The 24691-nt window shown below is 44.7% G+C and overlaps 1 protein-coding gene and 1 long non-coding RNA gene across 2 annotated transcripts in view; one reads left to right on the top strand and one right to left on the bottom strand.

The window, feature by feature from the left end:
• Positions 1 to 778: 778 nt before the first annotated feature.
• LOC118579553 lies at positions 779 to 19037 on the top strand. The gene is made up of 3 exons (XR_004944478.1): positions 779 to 2061; positions 12013 to 12099; positions 18937 to 19037. It is a non-coding gene; the product is annotated as an uncharacterized LOC118579553 (long non-coding RNA).
• Positions 4563 to 24691, bottom strand: part of Rab7a (RAB7A, member RAS oncogene family) — a 57114-nt gene continuing 36985 nt past the window's right edge. The window contains exons 3-6 of the mRNA XM_036180888.1: positions 20938 to 21064; positions 12292 to 12510; positions 11431 to 11559; positions 4563 to 5985 (exon numbers count right to left, since the gene is read on the bottom strand). Coding sequence (XP_036036781.1) covers positions 5890 to 5985; positions 11431 to 11559; positions 12292 to 12510; positions 20938 to 21064 — 571 coding nt within the window. The 3' untranslated portion in view covers positions 4563 to 5889. The remainder of the gene's footprint in view (positions 5986 to 11430; positions 11560 to 12291; positions 12511 to 20937; positions 21065 to 24691) is intronic.

Here is a 24691-nt window from a genome sequence, read left to right as displayed (position 1 = left end):
TTATAAGGTTTACCTGGGAACTTACCAAGTCCCTTAGTTTAACAGCATGTACACATGTAATCACACAGGTAATGATAATTTATTGTGTGTTTAGTTTGGGTTCAACTTTCTTTTGTTTGGTGGTGTTGGTATTCCATAAGATGGCTACATGTGTTTCATTTTTGGAAAAGTGACAAGGACCTGAGCAAGTCATATATATAAGGCATGTATGTCAGAGTTCGTTTGGTTGGTTTTGTGTTTCTGAGACAGGAACAGCCCTGGCTGTCCTGGAAATTATTCTGTAGCCCAGGCTGGCCTCGAATTCACAGAGATCTGCCTGCCTCTGCCTCCCTAGCAGTGGCATTAAAGGTGTGCACCACCACTGCCTCGTAGGTCAGAGTTCAATACACTGATGTCTTACCTCAGCTTAAATTGACGGAGTTACTGGTCTATTGCTGTGGATATCGCTCTGTATAAATAAAATGCTGTTTGGCCAGTGGCCAGGCAGGAAGTATAGGTGGGACAAGAGAGAAGAGAATTCTGGGAAATGGAAGGCTGGGGGAGAGACACTGCCAGCAGCTCCCATGACAAGATGTAAGGTACTGGTAAGCCACGTGGCAAAGTATAGATTAATAGAAATGGGCTAAATATAAGAGTAAGAGCTGGACAATGATAGGCCTGAGCTGGACAATGATAGGCCTGAGCTAATGGCCAAGCAGTTTAAATAATATAAGTGTCCGTATGATTATTTTATACGTGGGTTGTGGGACCGCAGGGGCTTAGTGGCACCTGGAGAGAAGCTCTCCAACTACAGTCTATTCTCCATAATCATTACAAGAACTGGCTTAAAAGAACAAGAATTATATTTAATCAGGGCTGAAGTGCTTGGTTTTGCACAAGCTTTATCTAAATATCACACAGTCGCTATAGTACCAGACAGATCCTTCTGGGCATTCAGTAACCCCATGCAGAGGCTATACTACCGTGGTCAGAGTGACGAAAAGGCAGAATCTTTCCACCTTGCCCTCCAAAGTCAATTAGGTTTTGGGATTGTAGGGTGTCTCTCAAATGTTAACTGTGGAGAGTCTCCTATTCCTTTGTTCAGGACTATGGACACCCCACATGGTGAGCTCTACCCAGTGTCCAGTCTACAAAAAGGAGGGTTAATACAGAGGAAAAATGTGTTCCATGCTTCCAAGCAAAGCCCTTGACTTGTTCTCACATAGATGGAAAAACTAGTACAAGGAGCCTAGAGGAGCCAGAGGTTCCTCTCAAGCCTGTGACCCCTGGGGAGCAGATCCCCAATGGTCTTGACAGTGAAACGAACAAAAAATATGATTGACTGTGGCCCACCAATTGTCCTGAACACCCAGCAGGAACGTATAGCCAAGAAATAGGATGTCAGCATGTCTCTTTAACAGTTTAAGGCAGTAGTTCTCAACCTGTGGGTCGCAACCATTGGAAAATACTTATTTCAGATGGTCTTAGGAACCATGACACCGCTCAGTAGCAAAATTAGTTATGAAGTAGCAATGAAAATAAATTTATGGTTGGAGGGTCCTAAGACCATTGGGGATGTGTTTCCTGGTGGTCATGACCCACAGGTTGAAAGCCGCTGGCTTAAGGGCATCACACTTACTGCACATTAGGCTTAGGTCCATATGAGATGTTTACACTGTTTCTAACAACTTTCTTTTTACTAAGAAAAATGTTGCCATGATAGAGCACCACACTCTTGCCTGAAGTCCTCCATTCAATACTGCAACACTCACCTGTAGCCAAGAGGCAGGTCTGAATAAGAAAAAACTAGAAAAGATCCAATGACAGTTAAATTTCTTATTTCTGCCTCTCTAGAAGCTGCCTGGGAGGGACCTCAAAGTGAGTCTATCCACTCCGACAGCCCTGAAATGCCTGAAAACAGATCCTGGGCTTACCACTCTGGGCCAGGCATGGATGTGGGACTTTCCTGGGAATGGTTGCTCTACAATGTAGGGATGCCAGAGTGCAGGAATGCCAGCCCCTCCAGTGACCCCAATCTACAGCTGATGCAACAGGGTCCTCTCCACAGCAACCACACTGAAGGTAAGACCTGGTGTTAGAGAAACTTTTTGGACCAAGATTTCTAACCTTTCTGCTTCCATTTCCCAGGTTTTGGATTTACAAGTGTTGAGTTTTCCTGCCCAGCTATTTTTATTTCTGAAAATTTCAAAGTTTTGTTTTGTTTTGTTTGAGACAGGATTTCTCTGTGTAGCTTTGGAGCCCTCCTGGAACTCTCTCTGTAGACCAGGCTGGCCTCCAACTCACAGAGATCTGCCTGCCTTTGCCTTCCAGGGCTGGGATTAAAGTTTTTGAGTGTCTCACGCTAGCCCTGACTGGCTTTGAACTGGTGAGTCTTCAAGCCTCAGCTTCCCAGAGGCTGTGATAGTCATGACTCACCAGACTTAGCTCCAGCCACATCTCGTTTCTAATGAGCCAATCTTTTACCTTCTTGTTACTTTTAAATACTTTGGTGTTTGGTGCCGAGATGTGTAGTTCAGTTGGTAGTGTCCACAAGGTGTTAATGAAACCCCTGGTTCTATTCCAACACTGCCTGGACCAAGCATGGTGGCTTCACCTGTAACCCAGCATAAGGAGGTGTTCACAGGCATCCTTAGTTACAGTGAGTCTGAGGCCAGTCTGGGATACGAGAGAGACCCTGTCTCCAAACAGAAAACCTTTGTTTTTTTTTTTTTTTTTTTCCTGAGACAGGGTTTCTCTGTGTGCTTTTGGTGCCTGTCCTGTCCTGGAACTCACTCTGTAGACCAGGCTGGTCTCAAACTCAGAGATCTGCCTGGTTCTGCTTCCCGAGTGCTGAGATTAAAGGCGTGCACCACCACCGCCCGGATTCTGATGATTTTTATAAATTTTTATTTTTCTTGGTTCCCTTTTGGGATTGTTCCTTACTGACTTAGTCAGCTCTAAGTTTTCTACATGAGTGTGCTACCTGTGGAAGACATGCTGACATTTTGAATCTGGATGCCTTTTCTCTGCTTTATTGATGGTGGCAAGGTAGTATACCCATCTTGTTCACGATCTAAGCTAGAGTCTCTCAGCATTATCACGCCAGCTCTACCTATATACTCTAGTGATGCTGAGAGGCTTCACACACACTTCCAGCTTTTCTACCATGGGATGTGCTATGTTGTTTCCAAACCTTTCTGAGGGAGAAACAGTGGACCATAACTAAACCCTAGGAAGTGAACAAACTCCTGTGGTAGTGTGGAGCTCAGTCAGTGGTAGAACATGTGCTTGCCTAGCAACAAGAATGTTCTGAATCTTGTAAACTAAGGCACTTCTGCTAGAGTGAAGGTGCAGAGGCAGCGTGAAGGAAAATAAGCCCCTCTATAGGAAGGGGCAGGAACAGACTCCCCAGTAACCTTCCAGCTTTCTTCTAGCATATTCTGCCTGGCAGAGGCCATACTCATACACCAGGTCAAGGAAATACCACTTACAGTTGCTGGTGGTGTTGGGTTTTTCTGTAGTACTGGGTGCAATCCAGAGCCTCACCAGGCAAGTGGGAGCCTCCTAAGTCCTAAGCCCCCAGAATTTGACTAAGGTGGCCCTTAATCACTACTAGTTCAGGAATGTGCTCAGTGAAGTAGTGTTTTTAAAAAGAAGGTAGAAAGCTAGATGTATGTAGGGGACTGTATTTTCCTTTTTTTTTTTTTTTTTGAGACAGGCTCTCTATAGCCCTAACTGTCCTGGAACTCACATAGACCAGGCTGGCTGAGAACTCATAGACCACCACCCACCTCTCTGCCTCCAGAGATTAAAAGCCTATACCACCTCCCCCAGCCTTATATTTACATCTTTTGAGACAGGTTTCACAAAACTATTTAGCCCAGGCTAGCCCTGAACTCCCCTTCCTCCTGCCCTAACCTCCCTGGTGTTCTGTCATGTCTGTCTTGGGGAAACAATTTTTTAAATCAGTTGAAGTCTGGCTAGATGTCTGATACAGGGCCGACCCCAAATGTCTAGGCTCGAGACCCTCCTGCCTTGGCCTTCTGTTTCATCTGCCTGCAAGTATGTCACAATGCCCAGAAAGATGTCATTTTTAACAATGAAGTCTGTGCCAAGGGGCACGAGAAGGAAGGAAGGAAAGCAACAGGAATCTGAAGATTCTGGGGAGAGGTTAGTAAAACCTCAACGGACACCTAAGAATCACTACTGTTTAAATGGACTTTAACAGGCTTAGCACGTGGCTTATGTGTGCTGGGATACAGGTTCCTGCTCCCCTCAGGGAGAGCTGTGAAAAGTGACAGCTGTGATTTAGCCCCAGTCATTCCGTCCATCCGTCTGTCTTGACTGTGGCACACATACACACACCCTGGTCAGGTTAGAGTTGTATCTGAAAGCAACAAATGTCCTAAGGTCACCAGCAGTTTAGTGCTGCTGCTCTTCGGGGAACAGTTTCCATTCCATGTCCCCCCTTCCCCAACAGGGTCAGGCATGAAGGCACCTCTGCCTCTAAGCACCATGAGGGTCTGGTGAACATACAAAATGTCCCACATAGCCAAAGTCTGCAAGAAAAAAGACAGGGCAGATGTTCTTTGTTCCTGTTAAATTTTATTGGCATCATGTTCGTCTCTTTACAGAAGAACTCAGCCTACACCCTAGGATGTAGACTTCTGGAGGGGAAGTGCTCCGGGAAGCAAGCCATGATGCAGGGCAGGACCTCGGGACGGGACAGAACTGCCAGGGCTCAACCCAAGAGACAGGGTGGGTTAGTGCTGGTGGGGGGATAGGAGGAGGGGTCTGCTAACTACAGGTACCACAACCTGAAAGGAGCCTTCTAGAACAAAGGTAGAGTCACTGGGACAGGTCTGCTGGGTTCTCCTTTCCTCTTAGAGTAGAATATTGATCTAAAGGGCACAGTAAAGTGTTGAATTAGAAAACAAACAAACAAAAAAAAAAACAGAAAAGGGGAAAATGAGAATTTAATTTCTGAAATAATGCAATTTATCCATTGTACACACTACTGTATTATGCAAATCAACCTTTTGGAAAATTTAGACACAGAGGAGAATTGTCTAGTTCAGTTTTCCCTCTGGAAAGATGAAAAGCTTTTGGCTCTTAAGTCTTTGATAAAAGGCGTACATAATTCTTGTGTCTACTGTACAGAATACTGCCGCTAGCTGGACTTCCAAATTTGAGTCTCTAACACTCTTGTAATCCAGACAGGGTTCAACCCTCCACCTTGCACGCCTGCGTTAGAGGACTTAAACACACAATCCAGGAATTCCTTACACTAATTTATACATTTTAATTGGTTGCATATATTAACATGTACTATAAGATTCTTTTCTAAGAAGCATTACATAATAAATGGATACTGTAAAAAGATCTGATTAGTTAAAAGTAACAAGCATTAACAGATACATACAAAACAGCCTGTTCAGAATGGAGCGTGGGGCACCAGCCTTCCCACAGGACCTTCAAGGAGGGGTAGGTAGGTAAAAGACCACAAGACCGTTTTAAAAAAAAATCAGATAATTAGACACAGATGAACTGTGAACAGTTCTCTCACTCCAGTGGACAAAAAGAGTAAGCTTTCCATGCCCACTGCACCCCAGAGCACCCAGGGTCTCTGCCAAATGCCATACACAGGGCTTATAGTGGGCAACTGCCCCAAGAGCCTGTCAGGCACAGGCTAGAGTTTGCTTGCTGTGTGTGTGTGTGTGTGTGTGTGTGTGTGTGTGTGTGTGTGTGTGTGTTCGTGTGTGGTGGATAAGTGTGTCTGGTGGAGTTTCTTTTGGCAGCTGGATGTGAGAGATCACGTTCTGTTCTGTTTAGAGGAGGAGGGACGCGTATTGAAGGCCTATGTGTGTTCTTGGTCTGTGAAGGACTCTGTGCTCTGTGCTCACTGCCCCTTCAACAACTGCAGCTCTCTGCAGAGGCCTTGGCCCGGTCATTCTTGTCCAGTTTGATGGGTTCAGGGAATTCATTGTACAGCTCCACTTCTGTTTCCTGGTCAGGGGGAGAGAGAGAGAGGTTGATGACTTGGGACACAGGACACTCCAGTTTTCAGTTTGGCCTAGGGACAGGAGCACACTCCACACTCGAAGGTGCTTTCTCCTGACTTCACAGCACTGCCAGCTCTTTGGTGGTTTTTTGTTTTTTGGTTTTCCAAGACAGGGTGTCTCTGTGTAGCTTTGGTACCTGTCCTGGATCTCACTCTGTAGATCAAGATTGCCTCGAACTCACAGAGATCCTCCTGCCTCTGCCTCCCGAGAGCTGGGATTAAAGGCGTATGCCGCCGCTGCCCAGCAACTGCCAGTTCTTAACTGTTAGCTAGGGTCCAGCTCACTGCTCCATGGTCCCAAGATGCTCCCTTCACATGCCACAATGTCCCACTGAATTTTCTGGATTGCTGTCCAGCTTTTCTTCCTAAGGTTTGTTTCCCATGTTGCAGCCTGAGGGGCAGCCTGAGGGTGACACCATCACCCTCAGGCTGCATGAGCAGTTTAGATAGGCCTCCGACACTTCCTGGACTAGCACCTGTGAGAGTGACTGAGTGCCCACACACCAAGCATTGGGGCTACCCTTCAGCACTGTACCTGAGAAGGAAAGTCTCCTAAACAGTATTTTTTTTTAAATTTTATTCACAACGGCTACCAAAATATAAAATGTCTGTGAACACATACTGCACACAGTAGAAGCTCTACTAGGGTCCAATATACCAAGTGTGTACACAGTGGTCTTAGTGTACTTACAAAACTGGACCACCACCACCACATCAGTTCCGAAGACTCATCACCCCAAAGAAACCCTGTGCTTGCTATTAGCAGCTAGTCTCCCCCAGCAACCAACCAGATGCAGGAGTGGAAGCCAGGGCTTCACATACACTACTCAGGCACTTGCCAACGAGCCACATTTCATCCCAGACCTGCCTCATTTCTCTTGTTCTACACTGGGTCTTATTCTGGAGCTCAGCCTGGCCCTGGATTTATGGGCAATCTTCCTGCTTCTACAAGGATGACAAGTGTGCACAGCATACCCTGATTTAGAAAGTTTTCTTTTATCGGACTTCTAAGATACGGGGGTCTTAATTTGAGACTAGCTTCCTTTTAGCCTCTGTGTTACAGCCAGGGTCTATTCCACTGCTCGTGTGGCTGAATGACATCTGTAGTAGATGAACCACCTTTTGTTTGGACACTTACCAGCTGGTGAACATTTGTATTGTTTTGACTTTTTGACTATTAAAAGCAACAAATTTATACTTCCATCAGTACTAACACGTACACAAAAAGTAGGGTATGAATGACAGCCTTGGACAGAATGGGTGTCAACCCAAAGTTGTCTGTTGAAGCCTTAGCTCCAGTGTGCCTATGCCTATTCAGATTAGACAAGGTTACCCATGGCATGGGATCTCACAGGACTTCCAATTTTCCTTTCCAGACAGGGTCTTATATGTATCCCAAGCTGGCCCTGAACTTTCTATGTTGAGGATCTTGACCTCCTAAATCCTCCTGCCTCTACAGTGCTGGGATTACAAGGCATTTATTACCATGCTGGGTTTATGTTGTACTGAAGATGGATCCCAGGCTCTCATGAATGACAACTGAGCTCAAGCTCCAGAGCTGACTATGTCTGTATGCTGTTACTGAGACACCCCAGAGGGCTGATCACATTTGCTCTCTAAGCAAAGCAGCCCTGTGTGGATACAGCAAGACAGCATAACAGGAGAGTCCTCTATCCCAAACCCAGTCTGTCAGCATCTCGGGTTCCAGACTCCACAACTGTGATAACAAAATAAAATGTCACATGTATAAGCTGTCTGATCTATGGTATTTTGTTATGGCCCACCCAAGTAGACAATACAATCCCAACAAAAATCTCAAGGCTTTCACTTAGCTGGGGGGGGGGGTGGGGGACCTGGGAGGCAGCTACAGGTAGGCAGAACTAGACACTAAAGATACAGAAATAAATAAAATTGGTCCAGGTAAAGCAATGGTTCTCAACTTGTGGGTGGTGACCCCTTTTGGGGTCTTTTCAGATATTTAGATTCATAACAGTAGTAAAATTACAGTTAAGTAGCAATGAAATAATTTTATGGCTGGGGTCACCATAACATGAGGAACTGTATTAAAGAGTTAATACAGCTATTAGGAAGGTTGAAAACCACTGAGGTAAAGGAACCCAGACATGGCCAAGACAGTCTAGGAATTCTGGAAGAACATGAATGCTTTAACTGGTCACACTTCAAGGGGACAACAGCTGCTTCCCAACACTCACTCCCACTGGAAACGTAGGTCCTCTGAAGGTCAAAGGGACTAAAGCTGAGACCTTTCGAATGTATCTGACAGAAAGATGACTTTTTCTTGTTAGACACAGGGTCTTCTATACCCCAGAGTGGCCTCGCAATTTGCTTTGTTGCTGAGGTTGGCCTTAAACTCCTGATGCTCTTGCCTCCATTTCCAAGTATTGGGATTACAGCATATTCTACCACATCTGGCCTTTTTGTTTTTCCCCTGTGTAGCCCAGGATGTCCTGGAACTTGCCACCACCCCCTCTCATCTTACCTCAGCTCCCTAAGTACTGAAATTACAGGCAGGCACCACTACACCCAGCTAAGATGGTCTTTTCTTTTCTATGGCCAAAGGCTATAAAACAACAAAAACAAAACCAACCAACCAACCAACCAACAAACCCAGCTGGGAGGAGGTAAATGAAGTTGGAAGGGAGAGGAAGGTAATGTCTACTCACCAAGAGTTCATAAAATCACTCTGGGCACATTCCCAAGGGACTATCTCTGAAAGGACTACACACTGGTATTGCAGGGAAAAGGGGAAGCTAAAGAAACCCGCCCTGACCCTGGAACCCAGAACCAGTGAAAGAAACACTTTATCCCCAAACCCAGAACCAAAGAAACATGTCCAAGAAACATACTTTGTCCCTAGAATCAGAGCTAGTGAAAGAAATATGCCCTGGCCTTAGAATTAGAGCCAAAACGCTAAGAAAGGCCAGTGAAAGAAACAGTTTGACTCTGAAATCAGAGCCATCTCTGCCCCTGACCAATGAAACTAACCAATCCCTAAGCAGAAAAAACTAACCTGTTCTTTCCCACCCTGGTAGAGGCAGCCACTCCTGGACTACTTCTTTCCAAATAACTCTTTCTCAAGAGTCTTGGGTGTGAAGATAGATCTTCATTCGCCAGCATAGAGAAGAAGAACCTTGCTAGGATGTCCCTTAGGGGGGGCTAAGCAAGGCGGAGCTGAACAAAATAACCTACCTTGCTGTGACATCCCTTAAGGGACTGAGCAAGGCAGAGCAGAAAAAGTAAAAACTTCCCTGTTTTTTTTTTTTTTTGGTGTGTCAGAGCTGGAAGAGATTGCTGCATTTCTGCAAGGGTTTCCCCTTTAGCAGAGTGAAACAAAAGAAGCAACATCTTGGGCTAGAGAAGAAGCAGAGCTCCACTGAGAAGCCTCCTTAAGTGGAAGCTGAGCAAAGCTCAGCTGTAGCGGCTCTCTAGGAAAGGAGCAAGATTGCTATATCCTGCAGGGAGACCATCCTCCACCGCACCCTAACTCTAGGTATCACCTGACTCCCAGAACAGTCAGGATACCTTTCCCTCCAGAGCTGAGCTGGGATATTCTGATGACACTGCAGAGAATGCCCAATAAAGATACTTTTAACCAGGAGGCGGAGCCAGTGACTAGCTGACCAGAATTGACCATAGAGAAGCCAGCAATTTGGATAGAGAAAATGCACAGGAAGGAAAGGGTGGGATTAGAGTTTTGAGCTCTCTTGGTTCTGGGAGGAGAGAGACATGCTTCTTGCAGTGTATCCAGCCAAAAAGCAAGGTCAGCTAGTTATAACTCTGAGCTAGCAGGGTTATAAGACTTTTGAGTCTTATTGATAAACAGAAGGATGCTTCAGCTGCTAAACTGACTGAGAAATACCAGACCACAGTAGACAGCCTAGGAGGCAAGGCTCTAAGGGACAGTGCTATGAAGGTGGCAACTGACAGAGCCAGCAGTTAGTTGCTGCACCACCCACAGCTGGGGAGCTTCCCTGGGTGAACCACCCAGCCCCATCCTAAACAGCCTCAGTTTACCAGAGCCTCTAAGGGTCATCCCACAGAAAGAGCAACAGCAAGGGTTGGAGGGAACCTGACAGTGGTGCTACAATGGATCAGAGAGGCGAGAGACTTTTCCATGTGTTTGCATTTCCACATGGATACATGCATGCTAAGAAAATCCAGGTAAGAGGGAAGATTGGGGTGGTGGTGGATGTCAGAAGAAAGCATGTTTCTTTGGAGGGCTTTCTTGTCATCTGGGTGAACTGTCCTACCTTGGCAGGCCCACCACTGTGAGGAGGCACTTTGTGCAGCCCCTCTAAGCCAGAACCCCTGCCTCTGGAACAGTTCATTCCAAGTCGCTGCCACCCACACAGCCAGTAGTTCTGCCCTGCTGAGAACCAGTGTACTGTTACCTAGCTTCCTGGAGATAAAGAAAGCCTGTCTTGACTTTCTAGCTACCACCTGCCTCAGGCGTCCCTGCAGACACACAGTTTTCTGTATCCCACATGATGATGGTGCCTTGTGGCTTATGTTAATTTACCATGGCCCTCAAAAGTGCCGGTAGCTCAAGCCCACGCTTTTGAAAAAATTCCCCCTAATACTGTGACAAAGCCCAGGATTTTGCATATGCTAAGCAAACATTCTAGATTAGCTATACTTCCAGTACTACTATATTGTCCTAGCTAGTCTTGAATTTGCCATCCTGCCTCAGCTTCCCCGCGACAGTTAGAATTACAGGCCTATGTCACAGGCCGAGCCTCTATATACTACTGCCTTGGCACATGGTATCTTCTTGCAGAAGAGAGTAGCTGGAAGCTATGGGTTCCCCGACAGTTTCCTTGTATTTCTTACTAGTGTGCGTACAAAACTACTCTCAGAAAAGAGCCATTGCATGGTTTGAGAGTTGAGTCAGGTAACTAAGTTCACCCTTCACAGCTGGCGTTCCATTTTGCAGGTGAGGGGCAGAAGCACAGCCATGACTGCCTAGGTGGCAACTGAGATTTGATTCAGGCTTATCTCATTAACTAGAAGCACTGACCTCCTATAGAGTCCAGAACAAACAAGTCCACAGCTCCTTCACAAGGATGTCTGTTCCCCCAAGGTTTCACTATGTCTGGAACTCATTAGTCAAGCACTAGGCTACCCTTGAATGCTCCGTATCTCAGGTAGGTGTTCTACCACCAAGCCAAGCCCAGCTCTGCCCTATGTCTTTTTAGATAGCTAATAAAGTCGTGGATCTCCTAAGGACTGAGGAGAAATATGTCATGACCTATCCATCCAGAGAAGCACCCTACGTTTTCCCAGCTGCAGCTTGGGAAGAAAGGTATCTAGGAAAGAATATCAGACATCATCAGAGGGCACCCTGCAGCTGGACAGTCCTGGAGACCCACCTGTTTAAGGGCATTCCGAGCAATTGTCTGGAAGGCCTGCTCCACATTGATGGCCTCCTTGGCACTGGTCTCGAAGTAGGGAATGTTGTTTTTGCTGTAGCACCAAGCCTGTGCCCTCTTTGTGGCCACCTACAGGAGGGAGGAGGAGGACACTACTGACATAACAGTGGAGTGACTCAGTAGTCCTCCCCAGGACAGGTACACAGGAGAGAACAGATCTGGGAATGAAGATGACTGTGGCCTGTAGACCTGAAGGTTTGGTCACTCTGCTGCCTGTGTGAGGCATCCAAACTATTTTTGGCCATAGCCAGACCTTGTGGCCCTTAGCAGTGTGCCACAGACCAAGGCAATCCCAGGAGGTGGAGAGTGATTCTCCTGGGTCCATGGCTAAGTTCTGGTACAATTCCATTTCCCCTTACTCATCTTGGACCACGTGTAGAAACGGCAAGTGGCACAGACTTTGCAGGGCTCACCCCTTAGAGCTTTCCTTCCCTCGCCCCAGCCAAGAAACAGAAACAAAATCTGGAGAGGGAAAGAGATGGTCAGAAATAAGCTGAGCTAAAATTAACTATGTTCCAACAGAAATGCTGGGTAGATGCACGGCTGAGGAACACGACGCAAGGCCACAGCATTCTTCCACTCTGAAGCAAGGGAACCAATTCCTTCAAGGTACAGAGAGGCAACAGAGAGGCTCTCAGATAGCCTCACATCAAAGCTGGCCAGGGTCAGCTGGGGGTCTGGGGGCCAAGCACTGCTACCAGCACCTTCTCAAATTATTCTAAGCCTGGAAGAGAACCCTCCAAACTCCAAGGTATCAGAGGAGAAGGGGCCTGTGGGGGTAACATTCATGTTAGCACTTACTTGTCTATTTTCAAGGTCAATCTTGTTTCCCAACACAACAAAAGGGAAGTTCTCAGGATCCCGGGGGCTGGCCTGGATAAGAAACTCGTCCCTCCAGCTGTCAAGGGTTTTGAATGTGTTGGGGGCAGTCACATCAAACACCAGAACACAGCAATCTGCACCTCTGTAGAAGGCCACACCAAGAGACTGGAACCGTTCTTGACCAGCTGTGTCCCAGATCTATAAGAAACAAAACAACTGGTCTCAGGAGATGCTGGGCAGTGTGTATGTGTATGCACACACATTTAGAGGAGGGAGTGGCATGAGCTTCCTCTCTTCTCCCAGGTACATACAGAGAAAATGAAGGTACAACTTCAAGACTTATGTCTTCTGTGAACTCCCTAAGGGCTTGACTATTGGGCTTTATTTGAATGCTCTATGTAGCATGGCAGGCCTTGGCCTTGCAATCCTTCTGCCCCAGCTTCCTGGTGCTGAGATCACAAGTGTGCACCACCACAAGCTTTTCTAGAGGGAGTAGAAATAAAGGACTACTGACAAAGACGGCATTCGGATCAGTGGATCTTTACAATCCTTATCTTTAATTCTTCAATCAAAAAGTGTTTTGGTTTTTTTTTTAAAGATTTATTTATTTATTATGTATACATAAGAGAGTACCAGATCTCATTGCAGATGGTTGTGAGCCACCATGTGGTTGCTGAGGATTGAACTCAGGACCTCTGGAAGAGCAGTCAGTGCTCTTAACCTCTGAGCCATCTCTCCAGCCCTTGTTTTTAATTCAATACAAAACCAAAATTAATTGAAAATCCTTACAAAAAATATCTGGAGAGATAAGAGCAACAGAGTGGAAGCTAGCAGCAGGTCCTACTGTTCAGCACAGACCCTGTCCTTCAGGGCCATGTTCAACTGAGGTGCAAATGGTAGGAGGAATCCAAAGACACAGAGCAGACAAAAACTGAAGGAAAAACTCAAGTGGAAAATTGAGGCATTATTCCTGGCAAATTTCTAAATTTACCTTAGCTTCAAACTTAAAAAAGTGCAATTCATTTTGTCAACAAGAACAAATAAATAAACAAACACAACCCTACATCAAATGGTCCTTTTCAAATTTATAACTGAATTTTTTGGAAGGTGGTGGTGAGAATAGAACACAGGGCATTGCAAACCTGAGCACGCTCTACTGCTCATCTATATAATAGATTCCCAGATGAAATCTTTTCTCTTTTATATCCAAAATGATACCCATGTATTTACCTATTCAGTGCTCTGATATAATTTTTTTTGGGTACCACAGAAAGAACCTGGAGATGGAACACATGGCACATGTGTACTTAGCATTCATGTGCCATGTGTTCCATCTCCAGGTTCTTTCTGTGGTACCCAAAAAAAATTTATATCACCTCACTCAGGCCTGGAAGCCTCTAGGCACTCTGCCTGCAGGTTCCACTCCAGTCTGAGTAGGAGCTCTGTCCTCAGAGTTCCCAGCAAGGTCCTGTGCCTCCGTACCGTCCTATGGCCTTCTGTGTCTGTGCCAAGTCCCTGAGTGTTCACTAACAGCTGACTCCTCCACAGAAATACAGATGGTGACACAGCCACCACTGCTCTCCCATGGGCCTCACAACCGTAACCCTAACCCTGGCTTCTGTGCAGTAGGACCCAATGTGGGCCACACTGTGGATCCAACTAACAAGCCACAACTTCAGTCATGGATTTCCCTTCTTACCATTATTCCTAGACACAGGCTAATAACTGCTTACATGGGATTAGGTCTAGAAGTAATTTGGAGATTAGTTAAAGTTATACCGGAGGGTATTCTTACATTCTATTTTAGACATGACAAATCAATTTTACTATAAAATTTATTTCTAATTAAACTTTTTATTATTATTGCCTGAGTGTATGTCTGTGTACAACGTACATGCCTGGTATTCAAGGAGGCCAGAAAAGAGTATCTGACTAGAGTTACAGGCAGTTGTGAATACCACTCTGAATGTTGGGATTCTAACCTGGGTCCTCTGGAAAAAAGCCAATGCTCTTAAAACATTTCAACATCTTTCCAACCCACAATGACCTTGAACTTACTCTGTAGCTGAAGGTGGCCTTAGACTCCTGATCCTTCTGCCTGCAGCTCCCAAGTGCTAGGATTATAGGAAAGCACCACCACATTCAGTTTTATGTTGTGCTGGGGACTGAACCCAGGATCATCCTAACCACCTTTTTTTTTTTTTTTAATTTATTTTACTTACACTCATGATATTAATTACACTTGTGATATTCATTGATTACATTTGCAGCATTAATTCAATAACTATATTTGATATTCATTAATTACTACATTCACGATATTATATGTCCTGATACTACTGTCCATTTGTGGGACTTTTCCATCACACAAAACAGAAATTCTGTACTTAGGAAATCATTGCTCTATATTCCTTTCTTCTCCATCTGTCTCTATGAATGTGTATATTCTATATATTTCATGTAATACAATTCTATTGTATCTGTCTTTTTAAATGTAAAAACATTTTATGTACAACTGCAGCAGAAATAATACACAGATAGCTTGAACATAAAAACAGGGTTATAGAAAATATTTTCTCTGTAGAAAATAGTAAAAATAGGCCGGGCGATGGTGGCACACGCCTTTAATCCCAGTACTTGGGAGGCAGAGGCAGGCGGATCTTTGTGAGTTTGAGGCCAGTCTGGTCTACTGAGCGAGATCCAGGAAAGGTGCAAAGCTACACAGAGAAACCCTGTCTTGAAACCCCCCCCCCCCAAAAAAAGAAAATAGTAAAAATGATAACATTTCCCAATAAGCCCTTTTAAGCCAAGTAACAGCTGAATTAGACATATAATGATTAGATTCTGGGGTACAGAAGAGTCCTATCTTCACCTGGACACGATATAAAAGTTGCACCTGGGTGGGGAAGTGTCTCAAACAATTCTGAGTAGACACCAAGGGAAGCCAAGCCACCTATGCTTTCTTTCTTCTTGGGGACAGACCCCGAGCCTCATTTGTCACAGCCAGCATTCTATCATGGAACTTTCTTACTCCTCCAGCTCCATGCCTTTAGGTGTGTTTTATTCTTATGTGTCTTTGTGGTGGGGCACTTGTGGAGGCCAGAGGAGAAAGAACCTGTGCAGTCAGTATCCAGAGTTCTAACTCTAAAAACAACCTGCTGACTATGCCTTTTGGACAACACCCCACTGCTGCTATTCCTGTGGTGCTATGGCGGGTTAACTGGCAACCTCATGGCTGCTCCTTCCTTGGCTTCCATGGCCACACTTTCCTTGGGTCTTTTGAAAGTGGGTATTATTATGCCATTCATGTACATTTTTTATTTATCCTTCCTGGGAAGTTAGTATTTCTGGATCTCTGAATTGGCGCAATGTCAGTTCTGGGAAATTCTTGGCAAATTTCACCTTTAACACCCCCCCCCCCCCCGCCCCCACCAGGGTTTCTCTGTGTAGCTTATGGAGCCTATCCTAGAACTCACTCTGTAGACCAGGCTGGGCCTGAACTCACAGAGAGTCACTTGCCTCTTCCTCCAAAGTGCTGGGATTAATGGTGTACACCACCACCTCTGCCTCCCAGCCCAATCTCTTCTCTTATTCATCCTGAAATTGACTAAGTGGGTCTGTGATGGAAATCATACTTGCTGGGCATGTGTAAAGCCCAGAACAACAACAACAACAACAGACAAGCAAGTGGTAGTGACCTCATAGAGCCTTCTGCTCCATTTCCTGCCAGTTTTCTCTGTTGGTCCTTTCTGCTATGTCCAATCTATTGTTAACTGAACTTCCCAAAGTTGTAGAAGTTCTATTAATTTTTTCTCCTCAAAGCTATATTGCCTATTTGATTTCTTCTCTGCAGATGCAATATTACTTTTCTCTATTAAATTCATGGCCACACACCTAACGCCTGGGGAAAAAAGGCAAACGAATTCTAAGAGTTTGAGAGCAGCCTAAGGTAGCTCTAAAAAATTTACCAATTGGCCTGGATGACCCTGAACTAGCTGGGATTGTAGGCCCATAAAACCAGACCTGGCTCCTTTCTAAATGTAAAATGCACTCTCTAAGACCAAGGAGGTCACCAGTGGGTTCTTTTTTTGTGATTCCTTCTTTTCTATGTATCTTTTACTACAAGCTGAGAACTATGTGGAGCCCACTCCAGACTCTGCCCCATCACTCAAACGCTGCCATCTCATCCCACCCTCTCCTGGACTCTTCTGCCCTGTGGGTCTCCAGTTGTGACCCCCTTGATTGCATTATTGCAGCAGTGTGGCTGGAATCTAAATTCTCAACCCTGTGACCCACAGAACCCCAGTTCAGCTCCTGCATTTGAGCTAGCACGTGTTCTCTCCCACCCCTGCTGCTGTGGAGAGCACCAGCCTAGCTGCCCTTCCTACAAGTCACCTGTTATTTCTGGGAGCTCTTGGGCTACCATTGGGTTTCCTGCAATCTCAGGTTCCTTTTGTTTGCTTTTCCAAGACAAAGTCTCACTATGTAGCTCTAGATGTCTTTCTTTCACTAAGACTAGGTGGCCCTCATGGAGATCCACAGAAATCTGCCTGCCTCTGCCTCCCAAGTGTTGGGATCAAAGGCATGCGCCAGTCTCAGGTTCTTTTTGAAACCTTGCCCAACACTTGCAGCTTACTGGGCTTCTATAGTTTAACAGTGTCTTTCACTTCTGTTGATGTTTTTTCAGTTTTTGAAGTTCTGACTTTTCCATATCCTCATTTTTAATAGCATTTTTTTCCCATTCTGGTTTCTATTCCCATTTTTTTTTTAATGACAGTCATTGTGAAGATTTCTTGTGGCATATGATTTCCGAATATGGCCAGGAGCATATCTTCTCACTCCAATTTTAAGTTGTCCCACAAACTAATCTTGGTTTTTGTCTAGAATGATACGAGTTTCTGTGAATGAAACGAGTCCTGTTCTCTGAAGAGTATAAACTTAGATTCTATGCATATGATGCTGGATCTGGGAAGGTAAACCTTTAATTCCAGCTACTGTGGAGTCTAAGAAGAGATCTGCAAGTTCGTCAGTGCCTGGGCAGCTAAATGATACCTTGTCTTGGGGTTGGGGATTTAGCTCAGTGGTAGAGCGCTTGCCAGGCAAGCACAAGGTCCTGGGTTCAGTCCTCAGCAAAAAAAAAAAAAAAAAAAAAGCAAGCAAATGATACCTTGTCTTAAGACACTAGTTTAAAAAGGTCTTCGGACAGAGCCCAACAGCAGAGATCCTAGGTTCAATTCCAAGTTCTCCATTCCCCAAACAACCAAAGCAAGCCCCACACAAGTGGACAGGTAGACAATGGGGCACTGCCTCAAGCCCATTGCCATGCCTTTGGCCTGTCTCGCTGTCCTGCTTTTACATTCTTTTGGGGGCCTGGCCATGTGGTGTGGAGTGTGTGTTTCTCAGCTTTAGCTGTAACTTCTCCTGTCCTTTCACAGCTGAAACTTAAAAGTCATCCCATCTGTTGTGGGATAATTCTTCTGTACTCTGTGAAGATGTCTCTGTTTAACCTCCCCACCTAAGGCACCTCTGATTGGTTTAATAAAGAGCTAAACAGCCAACAGCTAGGCAAGAGAGGGTAGGTGGGACTAATGGAGAGAGATAGGAGTTCAGGGAGGAATCTGAGGTGAGGGGGATTCCCCAGGAGACTTGGGGGGCTGGGGACACACAGACATACGGTATGAAGAGGTAACAAGCCACGTGGCAGAATGCAGATTAATAGAAATGGGTTAATTTAAATTTTAAGAGCTAGTTGGGAACCAGCCTAAGCTAAGGCCAAGCTTTCATAATGAAGAAGTCTCCATGTCATTATTTGGGAGCCGGTGGTCCACAGAAAGTCCATCTACACCCATCCTGTGCCAGGAGCCTCTGAGCCTATCTATCACAGCTTCATTTTCTTCTTTGTTCCTGTAATCCGGAAATTCCATTGCTCAAATTTGTCAGGAGGCAGAGGCAGGAAGATCAGACATTCAAGGCCATCATCCTCTGCTACAGAGTTTGAGGCCAGCCTGGACTTTTACGAGCCCTGTGGTTCCCCAAGCCCCATACAAGGCTAAATGAAACATTATCTTTAAAAAAAGAAAAAAGGACATGCTGGAGAGATGGCTCAGCAATTAACAGCACTGCTACTCTTCCAGAAAACCCAGGTTCAATTCCCAGCACCCACATGACAGGTTCACAACTGTCTATAACTCCAACTCCTGAGGATCCAACACCCTTAAACAGACATATATGCAGGCAAAACATTAATTCAAATAAAAAATAAAAATAAATAAAATTAAAAAGACCCTATCTCTAAACAAGGTGGAAGCTGGCTATAATGGTGCACACCTTTAATCCTAGCACTCAGGAGGCAGGCACAGATGAATACTTCTGAGTTCAAAGCCAGCCTGGTCTATACAGCAAGTTCCAGGTTAGCCAGAGCTACAAAGTGAGATCCTATCTAGGAAGAAAAAAACCCAAAATTAGGGGGAGGGGGTAAAGATCAACACCTGAAGTTGTTTTCTAACCTGCACACTCATGCCTTGGTACACATGCACCTGCATTCACACACACCAAAAAATTAAAATATGGGGTGTCAACCCTTAGCTTTAATGTGAAACTCAAATTAATCTCTTGTCTCTCTAGTTTGATGTTGCTGTACCAACTACCTGAGGGGGCATTATGGACCACCAGAAGACAAGACAAAAATTGGGATTCTTTTTTTTTCTTTGAGACAGGGTCTCTCTGTGTAGCTTTGTGCCTTTCCTGGATCTTGCTCTGTAGACCAGGGTGGCTTTGAACTCTGCCTGCCTCTGCCTCCCAAGTGCTGGGATTAAAGGCATGCACCACCACCATCTGGCTGAGATTCTTTTTCTGAAAGTGTTTCTCCACAAGAACGTGTGCATACTATACAAAATGCCTCAACAATAAAAAAATGTATAGCTATAAAATGAAGATTTTCAAAAAGTATGTTTCATTGGGACAACTAATACACTTGGGGCATGAAGCTGAGCAGATGCATGAAGACACCAGGCTGGCTTAACAGGATTCAACCTTATAAAAGGATTTAGCTATGTGTGTGTGTGCCTGCACTTGTGCACCAAGTTGCATGCCTAATGCCTGGAGAGCAGAAGAGGGTGTCAGATCCCTCAGAACTGTAGTTGTAAACAGTGATCTGGGCAGCTGAACCCGGGTCCTTTTGCAAAGAGCAGCCAGTGCTCCTAATCACTGAGCCATTCTTTCCACCCCAAAGGCTACAAACAGAATTGCTAGTAAACAAACAGATAAACAAATAGAAACCACCTTAATGATTTTTGACCTGAAGCACTGACAAAGATACTAAGAGATAAGCTGGATGGTGGCTCAAGACCTTAATTCCAGCAGAGGTAAGTGCATCTTTTTGAGTGCAAGGCCAGCCTAGTCTACAGCATGAGTTCCAGGACAGTCATGGCTGCACAGACAGACAGACCCTACAGCACCAATCTTAAAAGAAAAAGTGGGGGCTGGAGAGATGGCTCAGAGGTTAAGAGCACCCACTGCTCTTCCAGAGGTCCTGAGTTCAATTCCCAGCAACCACATGGTGGCTCATAACCATCTGTAATGAGATCTGGTGCCCTCTTCTGGCCTGCAGACATACATGCAAGCAGAACACTGTAAACAAATAAAATAAAATTCAAAGATTTACTTTTAAAAAAAAAGAAAAAGGGAAGGGAAGGATGGAAGGAGGGAAGGAAGGAAAAGAAGGAAGGAAGGAAAAAATTAAGACATTTTGGAACACAGTAGAGACTCATACATATTGCTAAATTTAGGGGAAAAAACCATCACCACCAAAAACCAGACAAAAAATAAACCTAGCTAAATTAAATTTTACAAAAATTCCTAGTTGTCTTGCAATATAAAATTCCAATTTAGAGCTGAGGGTCTAGCTTAGTGTTGGGAACATGTGCACTTAGCAAGCATGAGGCCCTGGACTCCATCCCTACCATGTCTCTACTCAAGTTTAAACTGGTTGCCTTTTATTTTAGTTTATATAACAATTCTATGAATGTACTGGTAGGTTTAAGAAACAGGGAAGAAAACAAGTTTCTGTGGAATAATCCTTCTGTACACTGTAAATTACATTGTGATTAGTTTAATAAAGAAGCTGATTGGTCAATAACTGGACAGGATGAGATTAGGCAGGAAAAGCAGACTAAGGACACTGGGAAGAAGGAGGGTGGAGTCAGGAGTCACCAGCAAGACACAGAGAAGAAACAGAAGGTGCAAGATGAAAGAGAGGTTAACACCACGTGGCAGAATCTAGGTTAATATAAATGAATTAATTTAAATTGTAAGAGCTAGTTAGTAATAAGCCTGAGCTATCGGCCAAGCCTTCATAATCAAGTCTCATGTCAGTTATTTGGGAACTGTTGAGAGGGAAAGAAAAGTCCACCTACAACAGCCGTGGAAAACAACTTATATTCAATAAGCTGTGCCTGCAAGAGGGCTCAGCAGGTAAAATGTTTACAGTTAATCCCTAGAACACACATAAAGTTAGAAAGAACCAGCCAGCTCCACAAAGTTGTCCCCGGGATACACACATAAGGAATACATTTTTAAGAAGATCCAGTAGCAAACAGTCAGGCTCACAGCTCTGCAGTGGCTTACCTGCATGGTGACAAGTCTGTCATCCACCATCACCTCCTTGGTCAGGAAGTCTGCTCCTATTGTGGCTTTGTACTGGTTACTGAACTTCTTATTCACATACTGGTTCATGAGCGATGTCTTTCCAACACTGAAATTGGAGGAAATCATAAATCTAAGTCAAATGAGGGACTGAAAACAACTTGTGTTTGCAATTGAAAAAGCAACCTGTCTGGGCTAGAGAGAGGTCAGTAAGTAAAGTGTTTGCCTGACACACAGGCCCTGGGTTTAACCCCCAGTACTGCAATTTAAAAAACAAAACAAAGCAAAGGAACAAAGGAACCAGTCTGTCATAATTGAGAACAGGTGTCTCCCTCTCAGCCAAGGGTAGCATCAATAATCACCCTACCATCACATACTAGAAAGTTTGTATTTTCCTTAGATAGTGCAGGGGAAGAGGCTGCCAGGATGGCTCAGCAGGTTTGGGGGTTTGAATGGGAAAGGCTCCCATAAGCTCATATATTTGAATACTTGATTTCTTGGAGGGATGTGTCACTGGGGATGGGCTTTAAGGTTTCAAAAGAATCTCTACTCTCTGCCTAGTAGCTGCAAATCATGACCTGAGCTCCTAGCTACTGCTCCAGTGCTAGGCCTGCCTGCTGCCATACTCCCCAACATGATGGTCATGGACTTGCCCTCTGAAACTGTAAGCCCCAATAAACTCTTTCTTTTGTAAGTTGTCTTTGTCATTGTGTCTCATCACAGAAGTAGAAAAGGAACTAAAATAAAACATCAGGAAAAGACATTGCCAAGCCCAACATGACTTCAATCCCCAGGCTTCATTGGTGTGGGGATTCTTGCAAATTATACTCTGACCTCCACACATGCACCAGGACATGTACAATCCCTACACTTATACAGAAACAAAATGAATACCCCCCCCACACGCGCAAAATAAAAAAAAAAGTATTAAAAACAAATACAGGAGGTGTGGTGATATATTGTACATCAAATAAAGCTTGCCTGAGGATAAGAGGACAGAGTGAGCCACTAGATTAAACATATAGGCCAGGCAGTGGTGGCACATAGCTTTAATCCTAGCACTTGGGAGGCAGAGATCTGTTTGGATCTCTGTGAGTTCAAAGCCACCCTGGACTACATGAGATTGATTCAGTCTAGGAGAGAAACAGGGCCAGGCAGTGGTGGCACACACCTTTAATCCCAGTATTTGGGAGTCACATGCCTTTGTTAACATGTAGTATTTGGGAAGCATACACACCTTTAATCCCAGCACTAGGAAAGAAGTAAAATGGCTGGGTGGAGAAAGGCATATAAGGCGTGAGGAGACAAGAACTAAGTAAAGCCTTTCAGCTGAGGACTCAGAGGCTTTCAGTCAAAGGACTCATGGAGATAGGATCTCACCTTCCATTCGGCCTGAGGATTTGGTAGTGGTGAGAAGTTTCTCTAGTGGCTTGTTCCTTTGTCTCTCTGATCTTTCAGCATTTACCCCAATTATCTGGCTCCAGATTTTTTATTATAGGACCATTTGGGATTTGTGCAACAAGGGGAGAAGGAATTAGCTCAGTGGCAGAGCCCTTGTTTCCAGCACAGCAGTACAATACAAAAACATTAAACAAGAACCCACAGTACAGATGCTCATCATATACAGAACACAGTTTCTAAGTTTCAGTACAGGCAGCTCAAATGGCAGAACCTAGTATTAATTTTTTTTCCCTTACAGAAGGCAGGCAGATATATACTCCTAAAAGAAAATTCTGAAATAAGATCACTCTGCCATTCCAAACACACCACTGTAATCTCAGGTGGTTAGTGTGTTACTCAGTGTGATCAAGTAATACCAGGAAGAAGCCACTGACTTCAGCTGGCACACAGCAGAAAGCATCAGTAGCCAGCTAGAAAAAAATGTCCCTCCAAGCACATGCCTAGAATTCAGCGCTTGAAAGAGTGAGGTAACAGTATTGGAAGCCTGAGGCTAGATGAGGCTGCATATGAATTCAAGGGTAATCTGAGCCACTTATATTTTGTCTCAAAAAAATAAAGCCTAAACAAAGCACTCTCAAAAAAATAAAGCCTAAACAAAGCACAACAAAACAGTCTGTGAGATGGCTCAGCAGGTAAAGGTACCTGTTGACAAGCCTGATGACCTCAATTCAATCCCCAGAACTCCCATAGTGAAAGGAAAAACAACTCTCGAAAATTGTCTTCTGACCTCTATCACATGCACACACAGTAATAATAAATAAAACGTAATTAAAAAAGAAAAAAACAAGCTGGGCGGTGATGGAGCACACGCCTTTAGTCCCAGCACTTGGGAGGCAGAACCAGGCGGATCTCAGTGAGTTCGAGGCCAACCTGGGCTACCAAGTGAGTTCCAGGAAAAGGTGTAAAGCTACACAGAGAAACCTTGTCTCGAAAAACCAAAAAACAAAACAAAACAAAACAAAACACCCAAAACAAACAAACAAACAAACAAACAAACACCAACTCAAAGATGTTCCTCCAAAGGAATTTTTTCACCAAGAAAACACACCAACCAAGTGTTTGGTTCGGTAAGGGTAGGGTCAAGATAATGCAACCTAAAGATTAAAGCATTCCTTGTCCAGGGCTTTCCACAAAGAAACAAATACCTATTCAGAAGACCTGGCAGCAGTGCTGGGCTGGGTGCAGTTCAATAGCTAGCTGACCACTGACTTCTCGTGTGAGGCCTTGGGCTCCTTCCCCAGTACTGCAGCACAACAGAACTCACGGGGGAGAAGTGAGACCTTGATGGATCCAGTCCCTGAGACTCCTTTCTGACAAGCCTGGTCAGCACAGGTCTAAGGACTAAGGCATCTCTGACAGCACTGGGCAGGAGACACTACCTCTACACTCTACCCCACCGGGACATAGTTGCAGGACAAGAAAATACTAGTTCAAGGGTTCCTTAAGCAATTCAATAGGCCAAATGAGACAGAAAAATCCCTGACTCTTAAGGAAAAGAAGGGGCTTTACACTAGAGGAGCACACCTGCTTTTTGTATGTTCTTATTGTCTTCTTTTTCAGAAGCAGGGTCTATGCTGCCCAGGCTGGCTTCAATCTTCCAGGCTTAAGTGACTTTCCCATCTCAGCCTTCCAAGTAGCTGGGATGACAGGCATGTGTCACTGTGCCAACTTACTATTTTTACACACAAATCCTCAGTGAAGCAAGGCTGTCATTGAGTCACATAAGAAACTGAGTCTGAAAACTATAATAAAAAACAACTGGGAGGCAGAGGCAGGCCAATTTCTTGTGAGTTTGAGGCCAGCCTGATTTACACAATGAATTCCAGGACAGCCAGAACTACAAGATGAGACCCCATTTAAATCAACAATCTTAATAGCCATTGAAGAGTTCATTACTTGGTGAGTGGATGATCTAGAAACAAAATACTAGATTCTGGTCCTGACTCTTTCACTTATAACTAACTGGTCAGGCACAGAAGGGGGACGTTAATGCACATGCGGGCAGACCCACATCTGCATAGGCAAGGTACTGGCAATAGGAGATGAGACCAATAGGAGATAAGACCAGCACTACTGTAGAGGTAGTGTCTGGCCAGATGGTACAGAAAAGGATCCAGAAAATGACAATGATTTACTGGGTTCAGACCTCCACCCCCACCCCCACCCAAGGGGAAAAAAACCAATCCAAACCAAAACATGTTAAAAGAGACAGTGATATAGCTGTGGTAGAGTGCATGCCTAACATGCTCAAGGCCCTGGGTTATATTCCCAAGAA

The sequence above is a fragment of the Onychomys torridus genome, chromosome 3 (assembly GCF_903995425.1).
Source record: "Onychomys torridus chromosome 3, mOncTor1.1, whole genome shotgun sequence".
Taxonomy (NCBI): Eukaryota; Metazoa; Chordata; class Mammalia; order Rodentia; family Cricetidae; genus Onychomys; species Onychomys torridus.
Note: the sequence above shows the minus strand (reverse complement) of the source record. Positions and strands in the feature narration are given on the sequence as shown.